At 34.5% G+C, this 18994-nt stretch overlaps 1 protein-coding gene and 1 long non-coding RNA gene across 3 annotated transcripts; both read left to right on the forward strand.

The window, feature by feature from the left end:
- The first annotated feature begins 478 nt into the window (after positions 1-478).
- Positions 479-5175, forward strand: LOC117688124 (putative nuclease HARBI1). Of its 2 annotated transcripts, XM_066072398.1 has the most exons (5): positions 479-953; positions 1602-1714; positions 2825-2936; positions 3510-3880; positions 4741-5175. In XM_066072398.1, exons 1-4 carry the CDS (start codon positions 527-529, stop codon positions 3863-3865), a joined length of 1008 nt encoding a protein of 335 aa, XP_065928470.1. In that variant the 5' UTR covers positions 479-526; the 3' UTR covers positions 3866-3880; positions 4741-5175. The 2 variants fall into 2 exon arrangements, 1 of the variants encoding a protein (XP_065928470.1); XR_010709851.1 differs by lacking the exons at positions 479-953; positions 1602-1714 and adding an exon at positions 1473-1541.
- Positions 5176-15420: 10245 nt separating this feature from the next.
- LOC136271772 (uncharacterized) lies at positions 15421-18729 on the forward strand. Its single transcript, XR_010709762.1, has 6 exons — positions 15421-15667; positions 16981-17179; positions 17558-17665; positions 17957-18119; positions 18213-18322; positions 18559-18729. It is a non-coding gene; the product is annotated as an uncharacterized lncRNA (long non-coding RNA).
- Positions 18730-18994: the final 265 nt, after the last annotated feature.

Genomic DNA, 18994 nt, shown 5'->3' on the forward strand with positions numbered 1-18994 from the left:
ACGATGTAGACACAATGTCTACACAATGTCGATCAACATTGCAATGTCGACGATGTCGACGGTATAAACAGGTTATAGGAGGTACGATGTAGACACTATGACGAAGTCTACACGATGTTAATCAACACTGCAATATCGACGGTGTAAACAGAAAAGAAGGCAAACGATGTATACACGATATCGACTCGATGTCGATCAACATTGCGATATCGACGATGTCGAAGATGTAAACAGGATATAAGAGGTACGATGTAGACACTATGTCGACCCGATATCGATCAACATTGCGATGTCAACAATGTCGACGATGTGAACAGGCCCCGGGGCCATAAAACTTAGCTAGCTCAGATCTGAGACCGAAATTTGAGACGGTCTCAAATTTCGGTCTAAGTCTCAGGCTTGGTGTGCCATAAAAGATTCTTGTCTCGGTCTCAGTCTCACTTTCTTAGTTTGGTCTCACTTTTGAGCTCAGAAAGTTAGACAAATAAATAGGTGGCTAACTTTTTAGTTTTTGCTCACTTTCAATATGGCTTCCGTGGGTGCGAGATTGAATTTATACAACATCATTCAGCGAAGAAGAAAGACGCCCCGTCCAAGAGTTTTTAAGGACAGAAGCAACCCACTGGAAGAACTCCCCGCAGATGAAGTTTTTAGGAAGTACCGTTTTAGGCCAGACACCATTCTATTTATAGTTGGTATGTTCTTCGAAGACTTGGTTCATCCAACATTAAGAAATTCCCCTCTGCCTCCTTTGCTACAAGTTCTGGCTGCCCTGAGGTTTGTGGCGACGGGATCATTTTATAACTTAGTTGGAGAGTCCCCGGGTGTAGCCAAATCTACTACTGGCAGAGCCGCACGCTATGTCTGTCATCTTTTGGCAGGGAAAGCAGGGAATTACAGAAAGTTTCCGAGGGATGTTTCGTCCTACAAGAGCAGATTTTTCGAAATAGCAGGTAAACTTTCATTACTTATCTTCTCGTTTGTTCTCTCCGGACGCCCTGACTTCGTGGTCATAGGAGCGGATCGTCCAGCCTCCGTTACGTAATGTTTACATACATTTTACCCCAAACTTATCCCTCATATGAAAGACCGTCATGCAAAATTTTCCGCTTCGATTTCTGTCAAAGTTGGTATTTCGGTAGAAAAATACTTAATACATAACTATTTAAAAAAACAGGAAAATTCATCGATAGGTAATGGAGATAGAGCGTTTTCAACACTCGCGTTTTCTGCAGATGTTCGCTGAACCGTATTTTTATACCGGTGTCGCTAAACACCCGACACAATAGGCCTATTTTACAAATCATCGACGAATTCTACTGAGACATTCACTTTTTATCATAATATTTATTACAATGTTAATATTAAAGCATGCATATAATAAAATCCCAATGAAAAATATAAATTGTTAATGTAATCATAACTTGTATCGTTTGGGTAAATAGGAGCTCTTGATGCATTTTCTTACTTTCGTTTTCAAACGCCACGGTCGATTTCTGATCAAATCATTTAGTGTATTTTTTTCGCAAGTCGTATATGAGGTAAGTGTAAAAACATGATGAAAGTTAATATTTGTCGTAAATGTAAAATTTGTGTTTCAGGATTTCCAAACGTGGTTGGATGTGTAGATGGCACGCAGATAAAGATTAAGGCACCGAATGTTAACGAAGGGGATTATGTAAACAGGAAAGGTTTCCATTCGTTAAACGTCCAGGTAATATATAGGATGAGCCATGTGCGGATCCAGAAAAAAAACATTCCGGGGGTGTGGGGGGGGGGGGGGGGGTCAATCCCAACCGTTTGGTTCTGTGCATGTCTGCATTTGCTATTGAATTTTTTTTTAGACATTTGGACTTTTATAGCTAAATTGGCTGCGTTCAAGATCATAGCTGCTACATTATAGGGCTATATAAGTAGGTTGCAGCCTCAGTGTTAAACAGTAAGCTAACCTACCCACTACATGTACGTAGATTTTTGTAGCCTGAATATTTTATGCAATGAATCAAATATCTTAGATACCACTTCGTCACAGACATAAAACATATATATTTAGTGATACTTTGTTCATCCTAAAATTTATGAAGAATTTTTGCATGTATTAATCAATTATGTCCATGTTATTATAGTCTGTCCCCAGTTATTTCTTCCATCACTTTTTGATGATTTTTAATAAAAATACAGATATGTGTGAAAGAAGTACAGTTAAAATCAATGAAATGAAAAATATCCAAGATATCTTCATGGACAAATTATCCCTTTTCACTCTTAAAATTTCACAGGAACGAAAACAAATTTCATATGGAAATTTATAATGGGAAATGTTTACAACTTTTCTCCATTCTCCAAGTACTCAGGACACCTCGCACAATTTTTCAATGTTATCATCCAGGCTTATAAATGGCTGATGGGATGCAAAATCCCCGTAGACTTTCTATTTTTGTATGTGTATTGAAACCTGAAGCGTAGGGGGCGTTTCAAAACAGATAATCAGGAAATTTTTCATATTAATGGATGAACGTAGTTTAAGCACAAAGGTATTTACTATTTCTTATTATTCCACCTTCAAATCATAGACCTAGAGGCCCACCAAGCTGCTGTTCAAAATATCTAGACATCTAGTACGGCCTAGCTGCTAGGCTAGCTGCTATGATCTTGAGTGCAGCATCTTATCAAGATGGTTCCACATTTTTATTCATACCATATTATTCACCAAATTTCCCAATTTATTGTTAAACTTTCTTAATTATTATCTAGCAGAATTTGCTTAACATTATCTAGTTAATTACAACTATTTCATTGGAGTCATTTTTTCAAAATATTGCAGATGGTATGTGGCCCTGATTTTTGCATCACAAATGTTGTCGCCAAATGGCCAGGATCTGTGCACGATTCTAGGATTTTTAAAGAATCTGTATTATGCAGAGAGTTTGAAAATGGTATGTTGTTTGGTATGTTCTACCATGTTGTTATTCTATACCCTCACCATCTATCTGAAAATAAATTTATAATAATAAGAATTACTTAAATAATTAAAAGGGGGTAACAATTAAAGGTTTTGTTAACCGGGTTTTCCGAAGGAAAAATCCGGTTATTATAAATGGTGAAAATGGCGGGCGCGCGGGCGGGCGGCTGCCAAAAGGGTACCCTCATTGTACGGATAACTCCTCCTACAGTTTTCAAGATAGGAAGTTGTTGTTTTGCAGATCAATTGTACGTATATCAGAGGTGTATATATTTCTTGGATTTTGATTTCTGATAATTTATGAAAAAAATACCAGCTTTTGAACTTAGTCACTTTTTGGCAAAATATTGCATATAGGGGTACACCATTTCACTGGATATGGGTTGACATGGATTATGGATAAAGTTCACATAAAAGAAAACCTGGTTTGCTGTCACATTGACAGCTTTTCACTTGTTCTCTATAATTCTAATTTAAATTGTTGCACCTTTATGACTGTGTATTCCATCAAATTGAAAACTGACTATTACAAATAAAATTTATGCAGGACACATACAAGGGATGCTGTTGGGTGACTCCGGATATTCGCTCAAGACTTACTTGATGACTCCATATTTAAACCCCACAGAGGCACACATGCAGCGATACAACTCGGCACATTGCAGGACAAGGGTGCTAATAGAGCAGACTTTCGGGGTTCTAAAAAGAAGATTCTCCTGTTTGCACAGCGAACTGCGATTATCACCACAGAGGGCATGTGTTGCAGTGGTTGCCTCTTGTGTGTTACACAATATTGGCATCAACAGAGGAGACATCATTTCAAATTCCGATGACAATGACCTTAATGTCGCTGAAGATGTAATAGATGGTGTAGTTGACATCGGGGCAATGGGAAAACTGTGAGGGATCACATTGCTCGTAATTATTTCTGAAGTACCATACAATTAATGACTTTGCATCTTTTAATTCTGGTAATTCTTTTTTTTTAATCAAATCAAACTTTACTTTTCAAAATTGATAAACAGTTAATTGTAGAATAGAAAACTTGTAACCAATTTTATTTGAGACATACATGTAGTACATGTAATATTAAGGCAGATATTTTCAACATGCAAAGAACAAATTTCAATATTTTATAAATATACAAAGTTGATTTGATTTGATTTATGATAAAACATCTCACAGAGCAAGTTTCAGAGAGAGAGAGAGAGAGAGAGAGAGAGAGAGAGAGAGAGAGAGAGAGAAAGAGTATTGGTACATACGTATTTGACTACCGTATGTTTTTGTTGACACTTTTTACCATATCTAAGTTTCAAATAAAATTTACTTGTAATATTGCCCATATTTACTGAGGTTATATATTTCCTTAAATTATTTTAACTGCCTTTACCATATTAATAAAATGAGCATGAATCTGGGAGATTGATATTACATGAATGGAATTAGAATATCTTATCAAATAACATGTTCCTTTTTAAAAAGCTATTAAACCATATGGTAATTTTAAATAAATGTATGATCAAACAAAACCCCCCCCCCAAAAAAAACCACACACAAAAAAGGCAAAAATATCAATTACTAGCTATGAGGAAAGATTTTTTTTCAAAATACTGGGTTAAAACTGCATTAAACTTCTGAAAATTGAGAGAGAGACAAGTAGTTCAAAGAGCCATTTCTTAAAGAGTTTTTCTGCATTTCAATTAATTCCAGTTCTGCAGACACCTTCTTCATTTTCAGCTTAATATAATCACTCTCCAATCTTAATTTGTCTTTCTCAGCTTCCAACACCTCCAGGTGTATCTCGCTGATGTCCCTACTTCTCTTTCTCTTGGGAGGACTCCCATCAGCCATCTACACTTGTACTGGTACATGCAGTCCTGCATGAAGCTTCCTCTGATTCTGGAAGTTGGGGTTGATCTCCTGCAAGAAACATCCTAAATCAGTAATGAGAACAATGAAAATAATTCAATTGAAAATCATTCTAGATAAGATGATGTTTAATTACTTACCTGTAGCTGTACAAGCTGTTTCCAAACCCCCATCTATTCCATCCATTGAGGGCTTTCCTGCTAGGAAGGTCAACATGGCCTCATCCATGGGGGAGGGAGACGGGGGCTTTGGACCACCACCTGTCCCTGGATACTTTGTTTGACTGTTGATTTTTTTGGCTTAAAAATGAAATGATTTACTGTAAATACAATGATTCATGCAAATGCACATGATATATCAATTTTGAAAAATCTCTACAGAATAAAAAAGTGATTATGTATGTTACCTCGCTGCTTCATATTTGACCATTGCTTCTTAACTTGCTTGACTGTTCTCTTTTTGACTGTACCCTCTCTATATAAAGAAAAAGGAGACAAAATAAGTTTTAGTAGTTAATGGTGACAGTGAATGCTTTAATTTGTATTTGAATTATCCTTTTTTGTGTCTTTTATTTAAAGGAAACTATCAGTAGTATCCATTCCAGAATGAAATGTGCATCCGTGCCGAATATCTGTGTGGTCGAAATGACGCGACACCCAACTCTTCCGTATACCCAACTATTATTTTTTTTCGACACATTCACTGAAAAGCTGATCTTGTCATATTCACGATTGCATCGAGCCGCTGAACCAATAGAATATGCATATGAGAAAATTATTTTGAAAATAATTATTGTGATTATCCCATTTTATTTTCAACATGTTTAAAAATAATTAAGCGACTTACGCATTAACAACGTCCGTTATTTCAAGCCAGGCTCGGTTTTTTTCGGCCTTGCCGCTATACTCGCCCCTTTGAACTTTCCATCAATAACTTCAATTCTTTTGGAAACTTCTTCATAGAGAACTTCCCTCTCCAACGGAGTCCAATATGGCTCGTTTTGAACCTGGTTCATCGTTTTTTCGACGTTTTTGCTTATGAGATAATCGATTTCCCGTTCACCCATATCGGCTGCTACGTTGATTGACGCTGATGACGTCAATTAACGTAAAATGACGTAACAATGTGCATACGAACTAGGAAAAGATAACACTGAATAGTATTTACATTTATAAAATTTATTTTCATACTTTTTCATGCATATATTTTTATTGCGCAATATAGTGGGTGTGGCACTGCCATGTGTCAAACAAAGATCATCCACAATTCACTTGATATCCTGCTAAGTTTAGATCTCACTTTCTGTCTCAAATTAGACATTCTTAAGTGAGCTTAAACTTCCTTTATGGCACACTCTAAGTGAGACGAACTAAGTTGAGATCAATATCTGAGAATTTTTTTTCGGTCTCAGATCTGAGCTAGCTAAGTTTTATGGCCCCGGGGCCAGGAAACAAGACACACATTGCAATATCAAAAATGTACACAGGATATATATGGTACGCTGCAAAAGCAAATTTAATGATTATGTTAATATGATATTATTGGTATTGGCTTACATTGCGATGTTGACAATATTTATAAGACATCGTGATTTGGAATCCTTTGAAAAATTAAGAAGAAAAAATATAGTCCGAATTTTCTCTGTTTGCGACAACTTATAAATCCACGGTTTATTAATCCTAAAACGCCCAAAAGCAGTTTGTAGTGTTATTATCCGGTAGATATTGAATTTATATCTTAACCTAACAATATTAATGTATAAAGCAGTAAATGTAACGCCAGGCAATAATTAATTGTGTCCTTTTAAATGATATGTTTAAAGAAAAATGAACCATGCAGTGAACTTTGACACAACCTCTTAAAAAATTTAGGTCGATGACCTAGGTTTTTTCTGTTCATCGGTAAGCTAATTGACTTCTTAAACACACAATTTAATTAGAGTAAGAAATCTATTGCAGGTTTTTTTTTTTTTAAATATCAGTTTTATACCACACCCCAGAAAATTCCCATTACTTTCTATTATATCTGAGGATTTTCGTACTTAAATTTTGAAACGCCCCAAGTAGAATAAGGTAGTCGATGATAATGTAATTTTTTTTTAAATTGACTTTCACTCGCCATTAACTGATTAATATAAATATTAAAAAAAGTTATTAAAAAATCAAATTGGAAATGAATTGGGTCCGCCGTCCTTAAAAAAATGTTTTCGAGTACCATTTTTAGTGGACGTTGAGCAAACATGAAAAGATACAGAAAATTAAGCTACTAACATGGCCGACATGATAGTTGTTATAATGATACTAAATCATGAGGCTTAAAAGGAATAGGGGATACTTTATGTGATGAGGTGTAATATTTTTTTTTTTATTTTATTAGTAAAAAAGGATTGATATACATACATTTCGAGTTGTTACTTTAGTATCCCTAAGATTTAAACAGGTTTAAAGCCCGTTTCACAATGAGCGCACGAGCAGAAGCGAACAAATATTCGTGTGACTGAAAACAAAATAGATATGAATAGTTAATTGTTGCCGAAATGATCGCATATGAAAAAAGTTTTCGTACGAATTTCGCACGATCTAAGCGAGCGTTTTGCGATGTAAACGCATTGAATCTTGCGATATATCTTGCGTCTGTATGCGACTGTAACTGTTGAAAGATAATGCGATAGGAACGCCCATGAGACTAGGTGATCGGACGATTGAACGTACGCCAATGTGACTGGACGTGCGATTGTGCGTTCCATGGTACGAATGATCGTGCGAGTCAGAGGGGTAAATACACCGCCCATATTCAGCAGACATAGTTGAAAGCGAGAAAAGATGCCGCCCAAAAAGATACAGATATGCAGCAGCATGCATTTAATATCATACCTTAATACGAGTATTCTATTATATCTCATTGGTTTAGATAGTCACATGACAGGGCGATGTCATGGGAATGAAAAAGCCGATATGAGAATACGATGTAGACAAATATGATTAAATCAGAAAAGTTTTATGTTTAATCATTATAATTCTCTTTTTATCTAAGAACCAACTTAACTAGTACTACATGTATCTATGATTTATGAAAGAAAAGTGAGACAGTTACATGGGAAATCAAACAATCACAACGTTAATGTTGCGACTGTTGAAAACTAAAACATTATCAGAAATCAACGTATTTTGTATAATCATATGTTGCTTGGTATAATAAAACGTTTATTGCAATAATGTTCAGGGAATATGATGATTTATTCCCCAGAAAAAAAACAAATTCCTCTTGGGCGAAGCCCTCGGGAGATTTGATTTTTCTTGAGGGAATAAATCTTCATACATGTATTTCCTTCACCATCATGCAATAAATGTATATTGTAAATTTTGTTCTGAAACAGAGATACTTATACAGGGTATATATACTAGTAGCAAAGCATGGCATATTGAGGCTGATAAGTCGTGCAATGATAGTAAAACGTTGCAAGATTACATGAGACACGTTAAGCAACAGTATCAGGGTCGGAAAGCAGACGCAAAAACACCAGCGATTTATCTTACGATATTTATAAATCGTGTATCACTTTTGCGAGTGCATAAAACGTTGAAAACGTTCGTACTAACGTTCTTGCGTTGCACTGCGATAATTTGGATCGTGTTCGGTCGCGTCTGAATAGTGTGCATGTCCACTATTCAGAGGAGACTTGATGCGACCAGTAAAACGTATACAACAAATGCGAGAGCTCGTACAACTTAAGCGAGGGCTCGTGCAAAGTATGCGAGAGTTCGTACGAAGCCAACAAATTTCAATTGCAAAGTGGTGTAAAGTGGTCGTGCGCCAATTGTGAAAGGGACTTAACATACGCATACATAGGAGAGGTAAAATTGTCAAAAATATCCCCAAGAACTCCAGTCATTAATCCTTAATACTTTGCAAGCATTCTGTTTTGAGTACAACGTGTAGTTTAGATTGTCATTTTTATTAAAACAAATGCATGGGCCATAAGAGGGGCTAGCATTGAACAAATGCCAATATCACGAATATTTTGCAGTGCATGTGATGTTGACTCTAATTAGTTTAAACGCTGATCACCAGAAAAAAACTGCTAAGCTCCAGAAATTACAACAAAAAGAACAAAAAGGGCTCGTTATGAGTCATCAGGTTAATTTACAGATCTGTATTTTGTTACTGGCGCAATGTTGATATTTTAAAAAAAATGATACATGTTAGTTAATTTATATTGTTCATTGGAATGGGCGATAGTTCAGCGTAAATTGGAAAATACTTATTTACTCTAAAGAGAGGCAGTTTGTAGTTTTGAAATATATATCCAAACATTCTAATATACCTATGTTTTATTGTAATAATTGTGTTGTTAAACGTTCTCTGTGTGCAAACAAAAACAAAAAAACGACGGCATCCTAATTGCAAAAAAACGACGGCTTCCTAACATAAAGACATGTCTTATTAGAACCCGACACTCTTTATGAAACATTTGGTCAATTTCTTATGTCATAGCTAGTTAAAAGTGTTTCGGCGGTATTAATAGCACAGCGTGATAAGGCCCGCCTCGTCAGGAGTTCACCTTTTGCATACATTAGTTAATGTCTAGAAACCTCATTTGGTTTTAATTTTAATCTAATGATTAGATCACCTATATTTGTGTGTTTTCTGTAGTAAATGATGTGAATAATTTTTTTGCATACTTCCGTAATGTTGTATGTTATCTCAGTATTTCAGTCGTTTCCTTAACCCGTTTATACATGGGTTAAATTTGGTCACCATCACGTTTAGTACAGCCTCTTTATTGTTGTTCTTATTTTGTTTATTGATAATATACATGTTATTTGCAGACAGAGTTTCTTGCATAATAGGTTCAATTTCTGATTGTTTGTAAATGTAACCTCTTTTTTCGAGATGATTTTTTAAATCTTTGAAAATATTCAGTAATAAAATTTCCAAGATTTCTCAGCCGAAACGCCCCTGTTAGCCTATCAGGTTTCAATATAATGCTAAAAACTGTGAGGTCTACGGGGACTTTGTATTGCAGCAAGCCCAAATGATATTTATGTTATAAAATTGCGCGAGGTATTTCGAGTGTATTCCGAATGGAAAAAAAAATGTAAACATTCCCCATTATAAATCTCCGTAAGGAATCTGTTTTCGTTCCTGTGTATTTTTCAAAGTGAAAGATGATAATGTGTGAATGAAATCATCTTGGAAATTATCTATTTCAACTATTAAAATTGCACTTCTTTCACAGGTATGTGTATTTTTATAAAAAAAAAAAAAGCGTGCAAATGTGCTGCATTAATATCTTGGGACAGACTATAATTAGTTTAAGACATGTCTTCATGTAAGGATACCGTCGTTTTTTGTTGTTTTTCGGCTCTTCTTTTTTTGATTTCTTAAAGTTTAAACTGAATAAATACGAAATAAAGGATTTAACAAATTCATCTAAAACTATTTGCCACATGAACTTGTTGGTCCATGCACTTTTCAGAAATGGAACCTCTTGTCGGTATATACAATGTAAGAAGTCTCTAGTTGAGTGAATGTTTTGATTTAATAACTTCGTGTAGTCTTTTTCAAAAGTGCACTTTTTAGAGTTCACCTCAACGCAAACCACTTTATTTTGTTTTTTTCCTTCATTGCATCTGGATTTATATATCTAATTAAATTCAACAACACAAATCATTATTTACTATTTAGAAAATAACAAACTACTCTGATTAAGACACAACTCGTAGTCATTCAAAAGCTCTCTTCAACACTCATAATTATATCCGATATGCACAGTTCTAGCCAACATATGATATGACGAGAGGTGGCGACAGTGTTTATGCAATTTAGATTTCCTAAACCAATTCACATTATAAGCACCAATCGTGAAATCGTGATAGACACTCCTCCACATCAAATGGCAAAATCAAGGTTGGTACCTTCGGAAGACGTTCCAAGCGATTTACAATTAGAGATGTTTTTTGTGTAGTTATGTTTTAAAAGTATGATACATTTTTCTAAAAGTAATGTTCTTAAATTGGTATTTTTATGTACTCCATATTGGCAGATAATAAAAACACCATAAAACTACACTGATAAAATGAATTTTAAAAAAATAGTTCTATTACCGAGTTCACGAATTGTACATGTATAATCAAATATTATATAAATAACAAGCACTGTAACTAGAGGTACTGTGAGCAAGCTCACAATTGATACCCCCCGCTAAGAAAAAAATCATAACTCATGTATTTTTTCTATTGTAGAAAATATTGGATGAATCTATTTCACCGTCATTTTCTATAAATTACAACTGCTCTATTTTTTTTAAAACCGTTAATGCTAATATGAGTACACAAACCAATTTCTATTCTTTAAATTCCATTTTAGTTCAAGTTAACTTTTAATGCATGAGGACATTTGCATCCTCATGTTAACAAACATGACTCGAATCAAACACAATTCCACATGCAGCCATTTAATATAAACAGTTTGAATTATTGGTATATTAAGCCCAATTTTTTTTTAACAATGACCTTGAACTTCCTCAATTGACCTTGGGTCAAGGTCATGACACACCCTCAGGTTATAAGCAATATTGATGTGAATTAAGAACTTCCAATGTTTCCCCATAAGAAAGATATGGACCGGAGACGAATTTTGCTCTTTTTTCTGCCTGTGACCTTGGCCTTGCCTACTCCCTTAGGTCAAAAGCAATCTTTGTGTGAAGTAAGAACTTCCAATATTTATCCATAAGACAGATTAGACCGGACACGAATTTTGCACCTCTTTTTTACAGTGACCTTGTCCTTCCCCGAATGACCTTGGTTCAAGGTCATGACACACCCTTGGGCCATAAGCATTCTTTGTGTGAAGTTAGAACTTCCAATTTTTCTCCATAATAAAGATATGGACCGGACAGGAATTGAACAGACAGACGGTCGGACAAGGTGATTCCTATATACCCCCCCCCCCCCCAAACTTCGTTTGCTTGTCATTTTTGTAAGAAAAGATAAGACTAAAAGATTCCCTGTGCCGCGAAGTGTCCTAGTATTAGTGCCCTGTTTTCATGACCCATTTCTTTTTTTAAGGATACAAAACGGATATTACTCAGTCATTATGGGTAGAGTTTATTGCGTTAGATCTGATAGATCTGTCCAATTATAAAAGAGAATACTATCTCACTTATTCATAAAGCTGAATTTAAATATAACACAATCATGAAGGACAGTACGTAGTTAAAGATACGTACAAGATTGATTGGCATTGAAGCCAAATATATACGCTGAAATGAATCGACAATTTTTAAATGGAATCATTGTGTTGATTTCCTGTTAGAATAAAAATAGTTTGAACAAACGGAAAAAAAAGGATTCAACGAATGACAAAGATCTAACAGTTTTTTTTTCCGAAACGAATAATGGGTGTATATATCCGGTTAGAGTAAATTTTAAACAAAATTCAACGAAGGTCATATTCAAAATTTGTTTGGTGCATTGGAAGCAAAAGTTATGAATCGATTAGACTCAGCATTAATACTTTTTTTTAGCTTTTCTTTTAAGTGTTTTATCACATGTTATGACTACCAAACTGTTCATTGTGATATCAGATCCAGAAGAAGTGGTCAATAGGTTTTATAAATTATGAAATCATATATTGATAATTTGTATGCAACAGGTTAAATCGTAAATATTAATGCAAAAAGGAATGGTAGAATTGCTTTGCTTTATCTTATGAAAACCAAGTTTACCAAGGGCACCGCAAAGCGGAGCATCCCCTCGCGACATGACTTGTTGTAGTGGAAAATCCATTATTTAGGAAGATACATGTAAAATTAAAAATAAAGTAAGTATTTCCAAAACCACTTTGAATTCAAAATATATATTTTATCCTAATGCCCAAGCTTAGGGGAAGGAGGAAGGTGATTACATGTACGTGGTTGCACAGTTTTCCTATTCCTAGCAGAAACTCAACACTTGTACACATATGCTTTAAAGTTAAATAATTTTGATTCATTAAGTGACATTCATTTTTATAGAAGCGTACATAAACGATCCGTATATAATATGAAACGTAGCTGAAGATCTAGCGATCTGTAGTCTGCTCTAATGGACAATTCTATTGCTTGTGGTATATCAACCCATAGTAGATATGCAGCTATTATTAATATGAAACAATCTTCGCGTGATAAATGTGCGATATCTGTCAGTGTCCTCTGAATTTTGGACTAGTTCTATTGTAAGTAAGACGGGAAAATTTGTCCGAAAGTCGACTGCTTGTTTCGATGTTAATCGGATGACTTTAATATCTTGCCCACTTCAACTTTTACCTACGGACACTATTCTACCCCCCCCCCCCCCCCCGCCCGGCCCATTCTACAACAAGTTTGGTGTTTTTTTTTAACTTTTACTAGATTAAAATCCTAAAATATCAAGTTGTTGATTTGAACTGCATACGGTAGCGATTTACTTAAAGTCGAACATAAAATTACCGAAAATGTGTATTGTCAAGTCGTTCATAAAATTCATGTTTTAACTTCGCTGTTTTACGATAATTTAAAAAGTACTGAATCAATTGACCTGAAAACCAATATGGGGTTGTCCTTTTACCGTGCCCAAGAAGTGTACAAAGTTTGATGAATATTCATTAGAGGGTTTTCTTGGAATTTTACTAAAGAGCTGACAATGGACACACACACACACACAAACACACACACACACACACACACACACACACACAACACACAACACACACACACACACACACACACGTAAGCAGCGATGCTATATTCCCCTCGCAACAAGTTGCGCGATGGGATAATTATTAACTGCATTTTCCTTACGAAATCTGCCGTTTTATTGGATGTAAGTGAAACATGTTCGCCGAATATAATATCATAGACATCAAAAAGTTCATGCCACTTCCATATGCAATCACTGAATGCGCTTTTATCGCTCTCAGATGTAAACAATAATACATCCGTTTGATATGTAAACCAAAAGACAATTCAAACAAAGTTTCACACAAATTAAAAGATATCCTGTCGTTTTATACATAGAATTACGTGACCCACTCACAGGGGTAAAGTATTTTTTCAGCAATATCGCTTTGTTCTGATCCCTCATGAATCACAAAAGTAAAACTTGGTATTGTTGGGTGTTTCTAAAACGCGGAACGGAAAACGGAACGGAAAACGGAAAATCTTTTCTAATGTTATTTACTTCATAGATTTGTTAATCATGCTAAAAACGATATTTTTAATTTTTTTTTAAAGATAAGCAATATAAGATTATCTATTCAAGAATAATTATTTCACTCGATATTCATATATACCTCGGGGTTCAAGCGATTCTCTTTCAGAAGCATTCACAATTCTCATTATTCTTGATTAAAAACGTCCTCTTCTAGCTTATCAGCTGATTTCAATACACGGCTGAAAATAAAGAAGTCTACGGTGTTTTGAATTTCAACGGACCCGGGTGATAACGTTGAAAAATTGTGCAAGGTCTTCCGAGTAACTTACAAATGGAGAAAACATGTCAACATGTTCCATTATAAATCTCCGTAAGAAATTTGTTTTCGATCCTGTGAATTTTTCTAATTAAAAAAATGATAATGTGTCAATGGAGTTTTGTTGGATATTTCCCGTTTGATCAATTTCAATTGCATCTTTTACAGTTATGTGTATTTTTTTTTTAAATCGTCCAAATGTGCTGCATGAATATTTTGGGATCGATAGACTATAGTCCCAATTTATAATCGGAAACTCAAACCAGGCAACGTTTAGAGCTCTCTATTCGGATCATATGTATATAACTGCAGGAATAAACAACTGCCAAGAAATGCAAACGTTAACAAAATTACATTGCTAAAAATAATAGTTTCACTAAGTACCGGGTATTTTAATGTTCAATGTATTTTAAATGTATCGTCTGTATGATTTAAGATCGTATAGAGCACCGAAAATTCAATGTTGATGTTAGTATAAATATAAAAATACTCATTAAACTCTTTCAATTACTGTGTACGTTACGCGGATGTGCCAGCAATACCATATATGAAAAATAAGTAAAAAGTTGTCGCTATTTTACTCGTTCAATCATTTTAATGTTTCACAATTCGTATAAATTTGATTGTTTTTTGTTTCTTACTCAATTAAAGCCAAATGAATACAATGCTATATTTGATAGACATTCATAAGAATATCAATAAGGCAGCTACATGTTGATAATCATTCATTAGATATGAATAAATGATACAAAGTAAATCGTTCTTGGCCAGTCTATACCCTTTTAGAGCGATAAACGTGATATGATATTTTCCGTTTTCCGTTCCGCGTTTTAGCAACACCCGGTATTGTTTTAATAAACGAATGCATGCAACTCGTTTCATCAAAACGCAGGTAATTGACATAGGGAACTGGGATTTAAACAATACACAATTATGCAATTTTCTGTGAATTAAGAGAATGTAGTACGTAGTTTTTGGAATACCCCCGGAAATACACTATACCTGAATATGATTCAAGTTAACTGATTCTTAGAATAATAATCCCTTGTTTGCGCTTTAAATTATTAGGTCATTCGAAACACCAGTCTGTCTGTAGCTTTTGTGTTGACTAATCTTTCATCATTTCGTCACCATTGAATAATGGATTTGAAATAAATATAAGAATTGTTCTAGTTGTGGTTTACAATTAATAATTTACGCTATCCTCGAAGACGTCGGAAAGACCTTTAATCAATGAAATTCTGCGGATTTTCGAAAACAGCCCTTGCCATGTGCTTATACATTACCACGTTGGGCCTACGAAATGGAATGGCATCAGTGATATATAGAGACAAGAGATTTACTAAGGTATGTATCTATATTTGCTATATGTTACATTCCCTTGATCTACTTTATTGGTTCTCATTTTTGATGACATCAGTACACGATAAATCCAGAGTTATTAAGACATATATTCCACTGCTTAAATTGAACAAGAGATGTTTGTGAAATACTTATGCCCCTCTCCCTTGGAAACATCCAAGAAGAAAAGTAAAGGAAATTACTGGAATTTGTCTTAGTCAAAGGGGCATAACTCTGTCGAAATTTGCTAGATCGTACCAAAAAATTAAGCTTGACCTAGATATCATTATGATACATCAGTAAACGAAATTTCTTTTTACATTGTAATATGTGCGACATCTGCGAAGAAAATAAACGGAAACTACAATCAATTGGAATTGTTTGAAGTCAAAGGGGCATAACTATATAAATAATAATCGTTAATTTGTACCGAAAATCAAACTTATTATCATGATAAACCTGTATATTAAGTTTCATTTCAATACGTGCAACGCCTGCTAAGAAAATGGACGGAACATGCGAATAAATGGAATTTCACTAAGTCCAAGGGGCATAACTCGATCGTTTTCATTATCAAACCTGACTTAGATATCATTATAATAGATCTCTATGCTAATTTTTATCCCAATACTTACAACCTCTGCGAGAAAAAGAAAGGAAACTATTGGTGGACTGGGTGACAGACAGCAGCAAAGCAATACGCCCTACCTTTTTCGAATGGGGCCATAAAAAGGAATATCTTGTTGATACTTGAATACAAATGAAAAGAAAGAGTTCCATATAATGAAGTGTTTTAGTAATAGGACTTTCAAGGACCTCTCAGTCTTCACTTTTAAAACACAGAGATGCTGACGAACGAACATGAACATACATACTCTCAAAATTCAAAAATATAGCTGGTTGAAAATGGAGAATAACTTATTAGTTTATTTCAAAACTGGAAACAAGTGATTTATACTGTAATATCATTATCCTATTACTTTCTTAACATTTTGTGGGTTTCTAAGAAATACATAAGAAATAAATCCCTATTATTTGACCACTAAACTGCACAGAAATTTCATAAAAGAGGGGGGTGGGGGTTTATCTTATTTCAGACATGTTGTCTGCCAAAAAAGACTACATACTGTTAAATTGGTGTAAAATAATTATATCCAGTATAAAGAAGTCTTAAAGTGTTTTTGTGGACCAGACTGAGGCCCGGTAAAAGTTGTGTTAATAATTGTTCGAAGAATAATTATTTATTTTCGGATTGTATAACTTCTAACTAGATTTTTTTCGTGACATATTTCATCAAAAGTAAAAGGTTTTTTTTACAGGTAGATATGTGTCATGAAACTTCAAAAACCCTCGAAATGGTGGGTCAATGTCCAATAAATGCAACCATATTTCAAGAGCGTTCATTGCAAAAGATGTGTCACCTTTATCCATCTTGCTCTGGTATGCCATTGGTATATCACTGTGTAAATTACAAAGATGGTCTCGCCGAAGTATGCGCACCTAGAGACCAAATTACAGGTAGTCTTTTACAAAATGCGGTCACAAAAAATATGAAAGGAGTATATTTGTGTGTATGTATACGTATGCATGTATGTATGTAAATGTATACATGTATGTATAGGAGTGTCGCGCATGAAAATGAGTTTTAAATAGGTAAATAGAAAATCCGAACACGCATGACCCGGACTTTAGCAGAAGAAAACAAGTGCCACGTTAAATGCGTTCAATGTTGAAAATTGACACTTTTAAAACATTTGATAAAGTCAGGCATGTTTATGACAACTTTGTAAAAACTTTCATGTTCTTCGTGTTTAAAACAGATTTAGGCTTAAAGCTAGGCTATTATATGTACTCTATCAATTCAAGAAAGAAGTTTATGATTGATTTGATTTAAAGGGTTTTGCTGTGCTCTGTATAAAGAAGGAGTTGGACGAGTGGTGGAAGACTACACCAGACCTTGTTCCAACTGTTCATTTCGGTATCCATCGGATAACATTGTGAAATGTAAGACCCTATAGGACTACAGTATTCCGTCCTGTATCATTTTTGCCTTTCAACGCTTGCAATCTTTTTAAATCCGTCGATATCGCCCAGACACATTTGTGTTTTACAAAGAAAAAAATTGAGACGTCACATACGAGTGCACCCAGCTGCAGTCTTAAATTCACATGCTATGAATAAAGGGGCGAAAATTAAACGGGGGCGAATAATTTCCATATACAGTATATCGTATCGTTTTAATTCAGACTTGTAAAAATTTTATATGATATTTTAATTGTAACGTTGATGTTTTAGATCCACAATGTGTTACAAAAACCGAGCCTTAAGACTCAAAAAAAGATACTGGGCCACGTACTGCCGAGCTCGACACAGATTCGACAAGTTCGCCGTGTAATAAAGGAACAGGACGTGGTAAGCGGCGTTCTAGATGTAGTGGAGGTGGTGATGATGACTCGGTGTACGTACATATTATGATGTCATATTTTATTTATCTCAAATAGTGAACGATATTTCTTAAACAGTTTTTATGCAATCAGTCTAATATTTACAGAACTGTAGACGAGAATGGTTCAACCATTTACGCATACATCATTGTTCCAGCAGTTATTGCCATCGTTTGTTTTATTGTGGCAGTAGCTAACTGTAAACGATTTAAACAATGTAAGTACGTTTCTACATTTTTAATGTGTATTAAAACAAAAGATATTAAATAGTACAAAATACAGAAGTAGTTATCTAATTTCCTTTTTTGTTCTAGACAATAAATGCATGTATAAGGAATAAACGGAATTTTTTTGCTCATAACAGACATTAAATTTCATAGAATAAAAGAAAAAAAACCCAATCAACTGTCGGAGTTAAATGTGCATTACTAATTGTATATGAACTATTTCCAGCGAAGGAATCCAATGATGAGCAGTGATAAAATCGGATATTATAGAAAAAAGAGGAGATAGTTCCCACTTCGTATTACTGCAGCCATATGATGTTTCAGAGAATCTGCAATTCACGACAAATTCAATGAAGGAAAAACCTGTCGAAAAACGTTTAATCATATTTAATGAAAGCAGCAGCATTTGAATCGATTCAATATTGCCAGCTTGGAAAAGAAAACTTTATTTTATTATTTTGTTTTTGCCTAACAAAAGTGTTGAATTTTGTTGTCTATGAAATACTTGTTTATATCATTTCTTTATGTGATTTAGATATTGAGATTTTAATCAATACCCCCCCCCCCCCTTCATGAATTAACAAATGATGTTAGCATTGAAAACACCAATTTGCTGCAATGAATTTCATATAATGAATTGCATGTAATGCACAAAATGACAA

Source organism: Magallana gigas, chromosome 9 (assembly GCF_963853765.1).
Source record: "Magallana gigas chromosome 9, xbMagGiga1.1, whole genome shotgun sequence".
Lineage (NCBI taxonomy): Eukaryota > Metazoa > Mollusca > Bivalvia > Ostreida > Ostreidae > Magallana > Magallana gigas.

What these genes read in the sequence shown, in the direction of transcription:
- LOC117688124 (XM_066072398.1), top strand. Translation starts at nt 527, where the DNA reads ATGGCTTCCGTGGGTGCGAGATTGAATTTATACAACATCATTCAGCGA. An exon ending in TCCATTCGTTAAACGTCCAG is followed by an intron (nt 1,715 to 2,824) that starts GTAATATATAGG and finishes AAAATATTGCAG; the next exon opens with ATGGTATGTGGCCCTGATTT. An exon ending in ATGCAGAGAGTTTGAAAATG is followed by an intron (nt 2,937 to 3,509) that starts GTATGTTGTTTG and finishes AAATTTATGCAG; the next exon opens with GACACATACAAGGGATGCTG.